The 12950-nt window shown below is 51.5% G+C and overlaps 1 protein-coding gene across 3 annotated transcripts in view; it reads right to left on the bottom strand.

The window, feature by feature from the left end:
* TBC1D22A (TBC1 domain family, member 22A) overlaps positions 1-12950 on the bottom strand; it is a 472727-nt gene that overhangs the window by 303610 nt on the left and 156167 nt on the right. For all 3 annotated transcript variants that reach the window (XM_011984056.1, XM_011984058.1, XM_011984057.1), the window contains one exon: positions 7912-8026. In XM_011984056.1, coding sequence (XP_011839446.1) covers positions 7912-8026 — 115 coding nt within the window. The remainder of the gene's footprint in view (positions 1-7911; positions 8027-12950) is intronic.

Genomic DNA, 12950 nt, shown 5'->3' with positions numbered 1-12950 from the left:
CACAGTCCCCAGTTCCCTCTTATGACAGCGAATGTGGCACTGGGCACGAAGGCTGTCAACACTGCAGGTGTGCTGGGTTATGGGGGAAACAGCAGCACTGGGGAATTTATTTGTCTTTACAAATAATTTCTATAGTCAACATCCCTTCTTATCTGAGTTGTTATCACAGTTTGAGAGTAACAAGCAGAACTTAATCTCTTTAAATTAATATAAGGTTCAGTAAAGTCTACAAAAATTAAAAAAAAAAGTGAAAGATAATGACAAGTGTTGACAAGGATGTGGACACGCTCCTGTGGGAAGAGGAAACAACGCTCCTCCCACACCGCACCAGGACGTGGATACACTCCTGCGGGAAGAGAAACACACGCTCCTCCCACACCGCACCAGGACGTGGACACGCTCCCGCAGGAAGAGGGAACTACGCTCCTCCCACACCGCACCAGGACGTGGACACGCTCCCACGGGAAGAGGAAACATACGTTCCTCCCACACTGCTGTGGGCAGGGAAAATGGTGCCGCCACGTGGAAAGCAGTCCGGCAAACAAAAGGCAACTCAAAAGGTTAAACACAGAGTCACCACGTGACCCAGCAATTCTCCCTCCCAGTTACATACCAAGATAAATGGAAACACACATCTACACGAAAACTCACACATGAATACTCACAGCAACGTTATTCCTGTCAAAATAGTAGTCAAAAATGGAAACGATATTAGTCAAAAAATAAAAACAATCCAAATGTCCATCGACGGATGAGTGGAAAACACACGTGCTGTGTCCGTACCAGGGGCCGTTACCCGGCTATAGAATGAAGGAAGTACTGATACACACTGCGTGGATGAACCTTGAAAGCATGAGGCTGAGTGGAGGAAGCCAGGCACGTACAATTCCACTCACGTGAAACGTCCAGAGAGGCAAATCCACAGACACAAAACGCAGATGAGAGGCTGCCTGGGGCTAGCGGATAGGAGAAGAGGGAAGGATGCGGAGGGACTGCCAACAGGTACAGGATTTCTTTTGGGGATGATGAAAATATTCTAAAATCAAATGTGCTGATGGTTACACTCCTCCAAATATTCTAAAAATCTTTCAACTTTACACTCTAAGTGGGTAAAAGTTAGGGTTTCTAAACTGAATCTCAATAAAGCTGTTTTTAAACAGCAGTAGTAAGTGCAGTTGGATGGAGGTCGGGAGTGGGTGGGGGACAGAAGGAAGGAGAACGGTGACTGCTGGTGGCTGCTGGAGTCAGACGACAGGCGCGCGGGTTCTTCCGACAAGTTTGTTGACTTTGTATTTGAAACTTTCCATCATAAAAAATTATTTAAAATGAAGTTGCAAGAGGCTGTGGTCCACTGAGTACAATCTTCCCCCAGCACAGAAACATGCAGGCCCCCATTTCTGAGGGCGGGCGGGGAGCTGACGTGACAGTTTGCTTGCCACCATTCTTCAGCCCGTTTTTGGCAGGTCGCTAGCGAGATCCCCACTATCAAATGCTTTGACCAATTTTCAGTCTCCATCTCTGTAGGCTCTGCTGACCACCCCCTGCTTCCTGAAGTTGTCCCCTCCCTTGATTTCTGTGATACCTCAGGCCTGGCCTTTGTCCTACCTCTGACACCACTTCTTCCCCATTTCCTTACCACACCGCCATAGCTCTCCCGGGGGCACACACTGGTCTGGGAGCCTGCACGCACACACACACCCTCTTCCTTGCCTCCTGTCTCCACCCACATCTTCTCCAGGCCCCCAGTGGCTGGTGGGTGGCAAGGGTGTGGCCGATGGAGGACGTCGTTGTGTGCGTTCCGGGAAAGCTTCCGAAAACACATGGGCTCAGCTGATGCATGCTTTGGCCCCAGCCCTGCGCCCTGCACCCTGCACCATCTCCCTCTCTCCAAACCTAGGACAGGGACCTAGCAGAGGCGCAGCTACCATTTTAAGCAGAGGAAAGTCACAGGCAGCGACAAGGAAAGTGACAGTATGATGATCACCTGCTGCGTTCCACACCTGGCTCTAAGCTGGTTTTGCCTCACTCAGTCTTCACGCCAACCAAAGAGACTGGTGCCATTATGATCTCCATTTTGCATCCATTGCAGAGATCACTGAGGCACCAAGGCTGTCTGCAGCTCTTCAGGGGCAGCGCCTGGATGTGGACCCCGGCGGTCAGACCCCAGAGCGGCACTCCATCCTTCACAGATCCTGATGGCGGCCCTCAGCAGCAGGAGCCACCTGGATTCTCAATGCCCAGACTCCTGCATGGGAGAGCGCCATCAACCTCCCTGTGGGACAGCCCCACTGCCAGCTCCTCGAGTCACAGTCACACCTTGGAGACCCCTGACACATCAGAGAGCCACGGGATCCTGTGACCCGCTGCACTCCACTCTCCCCAGACACACACACCCACAGCCGTGACTGTCAGCAGCCATTTCCGGACCAACAATTTCCAGACTAACCTCCACTGCAGATCTCCTGCCCAACAGACTCTTCTACTTGATCACTGCCGACAGAGCACACTCAGCACATCCTAAATCAGAACCCCATCCCGCCTCCTCCACCTGCTCTTTCTACTCCACGTCTCATCCTGGAAAATGGCACCACACCCCTCACAGGGCCAGGAATCTAGGAGGCCACTGGATTTTTCCTTCTTGTTCACACTCCCCTCCGCTCACATCAAGCCACTTTGGTGCCCTCACGGCAGCCTATTTGACATCCAGGACCAGGGCCTCCTCTCAGGCCCAGTCCTCCCTCAGCGAGTCTCCTGCCTCTGCTGGCCTCTGGTCTGGGCCCGCTCCTGTGCCCCTCAGTGTCTCTAGACCAGGTGTCGCTCCTTTGCTGTTATAAACTCTAAGATGCCCTGGACCCTGTGTTATTCTCATCCTAGACCTGCCTTCTTCCATCCATGGCCTGAAGTAAGTCCAAAGTACAATGTGCCTTGCTGTTTCCTTTCACTTCCAAACGATTAGACTAAAAAGTGGGTCTTCTGCCTGTTCCTAGCTGAGTGTCATCTCCAGTGAGTGTGCTACCCGGAGTCACCTCCGTACTCTGCCCGCCCCGTGGGTCAAGGACGCAATCTGCAACAACAAGCACCCACGCTCGGCTCTGAACTGGAACGGGCACACTCGAGCTTCAGCAAATTTATCACTATGCGCCTCTAGTTTCTTCCCCACTCCCTAAGGCTTCAACCTCCAAAACTTACGAGCTGCGAAAGCTTCCTGGCATAGAGAACTTCTCCGTGATCGATCTCTCCAATCAAATTATACCTCTCATTTCATTTTCACTGGGAGGGTTTTCTCCCCAAGCTTCAGTGATGTCTAACTGGCTGTATTCACTGGACTTCATGATCTTCACATGCTTTGCACACGCTGCTGCTCCTGCCTCTGAGGTCATGAAAGTTGGCTTGACCTCTTTCTCTAATGACAGGCTCCTCCAGGGACTGAGCGAGACTGGCGGGTGCCACTCAAACAAAGGTTAGTTACAGATTTGTTCCCCATATGCTTGGAGAGGTTGAGGTTAGCACTAGTGAGGAGTGTGCAAGCGGGTTTGTGTCTCTGTGTGGTTGTGTGTGTCTGTGTGCAGAAGCCTGCACACCTGTGTGCATAGCATGTGTGTGTGCAAGTGCATGCGCTAAACATGCATTTACAGACTCTGCATCCATCAACAGCAGGACCAAACTGCCCTTCCCAAATACTGGCGAGCTCCACGAGGAGACCTGGGATGCAGACCATGTATTCCTGACTCAGGCTGGCAATGTCCTGGCACCCACGGAGACCCATGGAACCCTGACCCCCTGAGCACACCTCCACACAGCTTGAACATGGCTCCCCCACTACAAACTGTTTCTCTGACTCTGACATGCTGGCCGCCTCCTGCCGAAGATGAACCTTCTCTCCTGTGCTGGGAAGCAGTTCACCTAGTTGACTGGTCTGCCTTCAGACCAGGTCCTGTGTGTCAACCTCAACCACCGCAGCTCTCATTAGTTGCTTAGCAATGAGACAACCTCCTATGAAATCATAAATGGAAACGAAGTGTCAGAGGGGTTGCAATAAAATTCACTACATGGATATGTCCTTATCCTAGGAGGATAATCTGTCCTCAGGTAAAGCTCATCTCTCCAGATTACAGCAAGGATGGGAATCTGAAGCCCACCACATCCTTCTTTCCAAGTCAAAGAACGTAACACTGAGAGGGCTCTGAGTACCAGCATGTGCAGCATCGGAACCTCCCACTGAGAGCCAGAACAAGGAGCCACTCCTGAAGAGCTGTTCCTACTCGGGACCTGTGCCACGCTCCAGGATTCCCCACGTCCCGTGGAACCAGTGGGAGCACGCGGCAGGCCAGGAGCTGTGGCTCTTTAAAGGCTCTGGACACATGGCGAACACACGTCCCCAGAAAGAGCCCAGCTCCCACTAAGGCATCACAGATCTGTCTGCTGTTGTCTGAAAGCCCCTGGAGAAATCCCACACCCTGGGGATTTCTTAAACCTTTGATTAACTGGGATTCTGTCCTGTACTTCAAAGAAAGAGGAATATCCAAGTAACAACACAAGCTCACCGCCAGAATCAGGCCAGCTGCAGATCTCAGGAGGTAGCCACGCCCGGGCTAGTGCTACAGGCTGCTGCACCAAAGGTGCACAAGTGGTCACGTGACAACCTGAACGCTGAGGCCCAAGGACTGGCGGGTGCTCAGGTGTCGAAACCACAGAATCCCATTACCAGGTTCTACTCTGGGAAGGAACAGTCAATCTTGAAGATCTTCACTAAGCAGAGCGTCTGAGGTTTACTGGCTTGAAGACTCAGCAAACTAAGAGTTCAGCAAACCAGAACAGCCTCTCTGGAGGGGACCCGTGCCTCTGCTGGCTGTGGAGCCTGCAGATCCCTGGTCTGTGAGCTCCCCCAGAAACCCTCCAATCACATCCATGCAGCTGCCAGAGTGAATGTTCAAAGACGAGAACCTGAGCACAGTGGCTGGGGGTTTTGCACGCCCCTGAGACTCGACCCCAAGCTTCTCCTTCTGAGCACCGCAGCCCAAGTTGCCCTGCCCTTCCTCCCAGTGCCACTACTTGTCACTGTGCCTTGGATTCCAGGCCGGCCCTCCTGCTGCCCTCTCTGAATGCCCAGCCTCAACCTAGCTCCTCCTCATCCTGTGAGACATGGCTAAAACGTCACCTCACCCTGGAGGCCTCCCCTGACCCCTAAAAGGGGACAGGTCCTCACAGCAGCCCAGGCTTCCTCTTGATAATGTGAATGTTAATTACTTTAATTAAGACTTTAAATTACTCATCTAAAATCCGTCTTCCGTGCTACAACCACAAGCTCCGAGAGGGCAGGGATCAGGCTTTCCTTGTTCTCCTGCCCCGCTCCCACAGCACAGGGCCAGGAGATGCTCTGTCAATACTGGCTGCATTGAACTGAAGTCATATCCCCACCCCAGCGCTCTGCACCAGACCCAGCAGCAGGGCAGGTGCTCCATGAAGGGCTGCGTGAATGACCAAACTTCAGCCCCATAAGGAAGCTGGACAGCACACCATGCAAGTTAAACGCTTCTTTACAACATAATGAAAGATGGACTTGGACTATACTAATAAACATTCCCCAAACCTAGGAAGCAAGATCTAAAAAGGACTACAAATGCAATAATCACATGTGAAATCTGGGACCAAACTTCTTTTTTTTTTTTTTTTGAGATGGAGTCTCACCCTATCGCCCAGGCTGGAGTGCAGTGGCACCATCTGGGCTCACCGCAACCTTCGCCTCCCAGTCTCAAGCAATTCTCCTGCCTCAGCCTCCCGAGGGACTGGAACTACAGGCACGTGCCACCACATCCAGCTAATTTTTTGTATTTTTAGTAGAGATGAGGTTTCACCATGTTAGCCAAAATGGTCTCGAACTTCGAACTCCTGACCTCGTGATCCATCCTCCTCAGCCTCCCTAAGTGCTGGGATTACAGGCATGAGCCACCGTGCCCAGCCCAAACATTTTTATATGTCCACTTAATAGCTGACCAACAGAAATAAATGATATGTTTTACACAGATGTTTGAAAGTGACACTGTATACCAACACAATGTGTGGTTGTGTTCTGATGTGTGCATACGTGCGTGCATGTGCCTGCGTGTGTGACAGGGGTGCAGGAAAGATAGGGACGCAGGAAGGACGGGGACGCAGGAAGGACAGGGACGCAGGAAGACAAGGAAAGTGTCTCTGAGCTCATCTGAAGACACCACTCATAAGACACAAATTCCATTTTCTCCAGTTTTTCTTTCTTCCGGACAATTAAGATCGTGGTCATGCCCCTTCGTCCTGTCTTGCAGATAATGAGGCAAATGCATTAAGAATCGCTTGGGTCTTACAACAGAAGTTGGTGGTAAAGTAGTTAAAACAAACTTATTTACCACATTAATTAAATGGTCTATTTAACACGGAATATCAATTCTCTAATCACATCTCAGTTGAACTTCTCCTTTCAATTAACAACTCTGAAGTCTACTGACAGAGGTCCTACTGTTCCAGGAGCATTAAGAGCATTTTCATTATCTGGCAAATGAGGGGTAAGAGGCAGAAAAGCTAAGCACCCTCAGGAGCGGCCTCTCCCCTACTTAAGAGATGATTAGGGAGGGAGGCGCGGCAGCTCTCTTTAGTTGCTTAGCAATGAGACAACCTCCTATGAAATCATAAAGGGAAACAAAGTCTCAGAGGGGTTGCAATAAAATTCACTCCATGGATATGTCCTCATCCTCGGAGGATAATCTGTCCTCCGGTAAAGCTCATCTCTCCAGATTACACCAAGGATGGGAATCTGAAGCCGAGCACAAACTGGAAACGCTAAAAACACCATGTAATAAAAACAGGCAAGCGCCCAGTCCAGAAGGCTTGCAGGAAGACAAACCTGGGTTTAAATTAAAATGCTGTGAGTAAACAGTCAAGTCCCCTCTTTCCTGTTTATTTTTTATTCATAGATGAATTTAAAAGCAGATCCTCACTTTTATAATCAGAGGTTTTAACTTAAAAACATATTCAAAACAGATTAAGTTATAGTACAGTTGACTGTGATAAAGGAAAACCATGCAGTGCGTAAAGGGAAACAGCATAAAAACATAGCCCAACCGAAACCGCTGTTCAACCAGCTATTTCACAAGTAATTAATACTCTCATAAAACCAAATGTTACTAGTATAGCAAAAGTAGAAAAGGGATGAAATGCCACAGAAACGCAATTAAAGAAGATTTGATTTTCAGCTTGTAAGCAAAATATGTGACTGATACTCTATCACCTTAATCTTAAATTCAAACCACTGACTGGGCATGGTGGCTCATGCCTATAATCCCAGCACTTTGGGAGGCCGAGGTGGGCAGATCATGAGGTCAGGAGTTCGAGACCATTCTGGCCAACATGGTGAAACCCCGTCTCTACCAAAAATACAAAAATTAGCTGGGAGTGGTGGTGCATGCCTGTAGTCCCAGCTACTCAGGAGGCTGAGGTAGAAGAATCGCTTGAACCCGGAGGGCGGAGGTTGCAGTGAGCCGATATCGCGCCACTACACTCCAGCCTGGGTGACAGAGCAAGACTCCATCTCAAAATAAACAAAATAAACAGACAGATTGATTGATTGAAACCATTAAAGTCAGTACTGTGATGGCCTTTAGAATAAACGACACTCCCCAAATATATTATCTATCTTCAAATATTGTTAAAAAGAAGATATTAATCATTATGACTGCAACTTAATGTCTTCAGTAGTTGAGCATGTGGATTAAAGACATTTTGGAAGGCTTTTGTCGATGAGAAAACTATTATTCTCTAATATTACCTATCATTAATAACATTAAACTTAGTGGCAATTCTCAATGTTGTTATAATTATGCATAGTAACACACAGCAAGTCCACTGAAGTTCACGTTTAATGTTTGCGAGAAATCTTACCTATGTATTCACAAATGAAGACCACAAAGAAGGGAGTGACGAGATCATTTATCCCCTGAACGTATCCACTGGCGGGGTGGCGGATCGCCCATATAAACAAGATCCTTTCAAAAATCTGAAAGAAAATGGAACAGGTGGTAAAGCAAAAAGTAAACATGGCAGAAACTTTAAAATGAAAGCATTCATTACTTGAAATGTATATTGTATTTTTTCATTGTTCCTAATATTAAGATACAAATATAAACAAAAATCAATTGCTTTTTTTTTTTTGAGACAGGGTGTTACTCTGTCGCCCAGGCTGGAGTGCAGTGGTGCCATCTCAGCTCACTGCAACCTCTGCCTTCTAGGTTCAAGCGATCCTCCCACCTCAGCCTTCCAAGTAGCTGGGACTATAGACACGAGCCACCACGCCCGGCTAATTTTCATATTTTTTGGTACAGACAGGGTTTCACCATGTTGGCCAGGCTGGTTGTGAACTCCTGACCTGAAGTGATCCACCCACCTCAATCTCCCAAGGTGCTGGGATTACAGGCGTGAGCCACCATGCATGGCCCTTAATTTTTTTTTTAATCAAGTTTGAATTATCTTAACTATTTATTATCTCACAAGCAATGTGCAGCATTTCACCAGCCCCTGGCTCAGTCCGTCCCTACGCTGGCTCTCACAGCAGAAGCTCTCTGCTCCTCCACACCTCACGGGCCACTGTGCAGCAGCACCTGACCCATTAGTGGAGACTTCCTCAGGGAGGGAGGCATGGATGAGTGAGGAGGTGGGTGCATGAGTGGATGGACAGGTGGGTGGATGGATGCTCTAAATTTCCCTCATTAAGTCAACAGGTTTCTTTAAACCTCTGAAAAGTTATCACCATTCAAGAAGACAAACTTAACTTCCATCGCTTACAAAATCTTAGCAGGGATTCAGGTACCCAGGCCAGGCAGGCAGGAGTCATCCCAGCCTCCTCCCTTCCAATACTCTCAGCATATTCAGTTGATCCCTCTCTCCACCATCTCTTCCTCCCACCCACTCTCTTCCATCTTCACTCATAAGGAGGGTTTTATTACAACAACGTGCAACACAGTCCCATCAGCCACACCACACACGTGCACATGCGGCTGAAGACCTCTGTGTGCTCCTCACCTCCCACGGACAGAGCCCCCACCACCACCAGCACAGGCCCAGTGCAGTGTCCCTGGCCCCTCAGTCTGGTCCCTGCCCCGGGTCTCCCCAGCCAGCACCCACATTGTGGGTGCACTGAGCTACAGCACTCTTCCCCAGCTGAGCCTGCCAGCCATCAGCCCGTGCTCCTACCGCTGCCTGGAAAGCCTGTCACGCCTGCATCCTGAGTCTCGACACCCCTGGCTTCCGGGATTCACCTCAAACACCACTCCCTCCGTGAAGCCTCTGCTGCCACCTGTTCCCCCTCCACTGTCTTTCTGGAAGAGCCAACCACTACCTACTTTGTGGCCCCCTAGTTCCCACTCCTCTCCACTGGGTCACCGGCTGATGGCTCCAGCCTGACCTTCGGGCTGCCTGGCAGCTAAGGCCGGGTCCAACTCCTCTGTCCAGGCTCATCCACACAAGCAAGACACAGGAGGTAGAGTTCAGGAACACACACTCCGTCAGATGGACGAATTACATCGCTTCCATACAAACTCGGCCCCGCAGAGCTCGCACCCTGAGGAGTCGCACCCTGAGGAGTCGATCCCTTCCCACACTGCCTACAATCCTAAATCTTACTGGGCTTGGCAGGCTCCATCCCCAAAATCACTATCAACCGGGGACTTACAAAGGAGGGACCTGGAGCCGACAGGTGAAGTCTCTCAACCCAAGGAACCTATCTAGAGTGGCATCACCAGCCCTCAAGTCTAGGCCCCGCCCTATCCCCACGCTAGCAGGCAGTCCACACGGCTCTTCAGATGAGTAACAGAGCAACTGCCTAACACAGCAGGCACCTGAGAGACGCCGGTGGAATGAGTAATACATTTGCGCATATATATTCATACATGCTTTTCATTTTCAGTCCACAACTTTCTAGAGAGAATTGAATATTTAACATCAGAGACCAAACCCACTCAACAACACAGTGCCATTTAAGAATTTCTCACGTACCACAGCTTCGCAAATGATGTGAATGCTATTTAACCGAGCTGCAAGTAGTGGCCAGAGGAGCCGTGTGGGGGCAGCCCCTCGGTGGCCCCAGAGGGAGATGAAGAAGCGGGACGGCAACAGGAAGGGCCCCTCGGCCAACAGGGCTGCACCACGAGTCACCAACGCACAGCCCCATCCCTGCCCGGCCACTGAGGCATGAAGGAAGAAGCCCAGGGGACGGCGTGTGACTAGAAGACAGGGAGGCTAGGCCCACGAAGGCAGGCACGGGGCACAGGTCCAGCTCAACAGCCCTTGGGTCTGTTCACCAGCAAGCCTCTGAGGTGCCTCTGAGCCCCTGAAAGGGTCAGGAGCAGGAGGTGGAGGGGAAGGGGCCACACGAGAACAGCAGCAGCAGCAACAGAAGAAAAAAGGAATGACAGAGGCGGTGACTCCACGGAAGCTGACCACACAGTCACGAAGAAATGGAGAAACTGCCCAGCTCCTCCTCACCAAAATGGTCCAGGGTGCCTGAGGCCACTGATATCCCTCCACACGCATCCAGGGGGCCACGGCAGCCAGCAGCCACTGGACCCGTCCCTGTCGCCACGCGGTGTCCTCTACAGCCCAGGGAACAAGCAGTGCAGCGCCCCAGGAGCACACACCCTGGACAGAGGGAGTCAAGGCAGGCACCGCCCAGAGCAGGGGGCAGTCGCACTGCAGAACGAAAGAGAGACACAGAGAGAGAGAGAGAGAGAGAGAGAGCACGCGCAAGCACGTGTGACTGTGTACAGGAAGACTTTAGGCAGTGGAGCACTCCCACCATTTAACAAGGCCCCTCTCTTTCAGAGGGCTTGTCTCACACGTGCACGCACGCACACACACACACACAAACACTCTCAAGCCTAAATCTACTCATACGCATGAATGCAATACTTCCCTTAGCAGCCTAAGTGCCGGAGAAAACCAATTTGGCAAATAGGACATACCCAGCTTCACCCAGGGAGGACGCCAAGGGGACCTAAGTCCTCTCGGCACAACAAGTTCCTGGGTTGTGTGGAACATGAAACAGGCTGCTGCAGGGACAGAGATCTGAGCAGGCCGGAGCTCCTGACTCGGTTCCACAGCAGAAGGCTCCATGAGGCCGCGTCTCTGAGCTGTACCTGAGATAGACCGAGTTCTGCCTGAGCACAGCCTCGGGACAGACACAGAATGCGGAATGCACTACGGGGCAAATCGGTGGCACCAACCAGGCACAGCGGGAGGTGGCGAAGCCTTCAGTTAGCAAACAAACAGTGCTGAAGCACTTGCCACGTGAGTGCCCTTTCACAGGCAACCCAACAACCCAGCAATTACCTTCTTCCCCTCATCCAAGTCAGGGCAGAGGGCCTCCACCCACCCAGACGCCGGGACGCTCTGCACCAGCCTGGGTAGTAATGCCCTTTAAAAGAGCACGCGTGTGCTACTTTGAGGAAAAATGCAGAATTCCGATTTCTTATTGACTGAAGAAAGCTACAGTCAGTCCAAATTCTTCAGATTGAACTCTGCTTGATGTCCGCTGTCATCCCACTACTAACATGTAAATAAAGGACAGCCAGCTCAAGCATTGAACAAAAATGACCTTTAACGCGGCAAGCAGGCTAAAACAGTGAAAAGCGGGTGTCCTGTGGCAGCGTATGACACTACACACAAAGCCTGGCTCTGCCACTAAAGGCACGTGCTTTTAGGCCATTGCCCCTGAGGCCCGCCACTCAGAGAATCCCAGGGAGACCTGCGGACCCCAGAGGCCATCACCACTATAGCAAACCCCAGATGAGTGTGGCATCCAACCCTTTCCCCCACTTCACTGCCACAAGCCTGACCACCATCACCTTGTGCCTGGTCCACAGTGAGTCTCCTGGCTGGTCTTCCTGCTAACACCCCCACGCTCCACATCCTGCTGAGCAGCAGAGATTGCTGCTGAAAATGTCAGGTCATACCGTCCGTCCCCCGTGGCTTCCCAAGACCCTGATGAGACCACGCACTCCTGAGCACAGCTTCAGGTGCGTGCCCAGCCACTCCCTGCTCTCTGGCCTCCAAACCGGCACTGGGTGCTCTCTCACCAGGTCTAACCACTCCGCAACTGCCTCGGGGCCTTTGCACTGCTGCTCTTTCCACCTGGAATCCCCACCTCCCAAACTTCCCACAGCTCCCACGATGTTCCACCCAAGGTCTTAGTTCACATGCATCTCCTCAGAGACAAGCTCCTCTACCACCTTCCCCACCCAAAGCAGCAGCTCCTCCACCGCGCCAGCCCGGCTCTGGCCTGCGGCTCTCGCCCAGTTCAAGATGGGTCTCTGGGAAGGGTTTCCTCCACACACTTTACTGCGGCACCCTCAGTCCTGCACGGCCAGCACAGAGGAGGACTGGGAAGCTCTTTGTGGCTGAATGGAGATGCGGACGGTGGAGGCGCGGACGGTGGAGGCGCGGACGGTGCAGGCGCGGATGGTGCAGCTGCTCCCTGGTGCCCTGCATGTGAGCCCTCCCCTTCCTCCCTTCTCCAGGTTTTGTGCCATTGGCAGGGCCTGGGCTCATTCTGGGGGTCTGTGGGGACTGATAATGAATGCCGTGGGTGCCTGCCTGGGTTTGTGATCAGCCTCTCCCATCTGTTTCCTCTACCAGGCAATGCTGCAGCCTGGCACTTCAAACATCAACCAGTCAGGACCTCCGGGCCCCCACTGTCTGAGTGGAAAAACGCACAGAGAGGAAGGGGCAGAAGCAACTCCATCGAAAGGGACAGGGAAGATAGGAGCACTTGGTGAAGGGAGACTGCAGAGAGGTGACGGGAAGAGAGGGGGGTGAAAGCTGAGGCGGGAGGAGGAGAGGAGCCTTCTATGCAGAGAAAAGAGCATGTGTGCACACATGGAGAAGAACACACACACAGAAGAGCACACACACAGAAGAGCACACACACA

This window comes from Mandrillus leucophaeus, unplaced genomic scaffold (genome assembly GCF_000951045.1).
Source record: "Mandrillus leucophaeus isolate KB7577 unplaced genomic scaffold, Mleu.le_1.0 Scaffold26, whole genome shotgun sequence".
Lineage (NCBI taxonomy): Eukaryota > Metazoa > Chordata > Mammalia > Primates > Cercopithecidae > Mandrillus > Mandrillus leucophaeus.
This window is presented reverse-complemented; position numbering and strand designations above follow the sequence as displayed.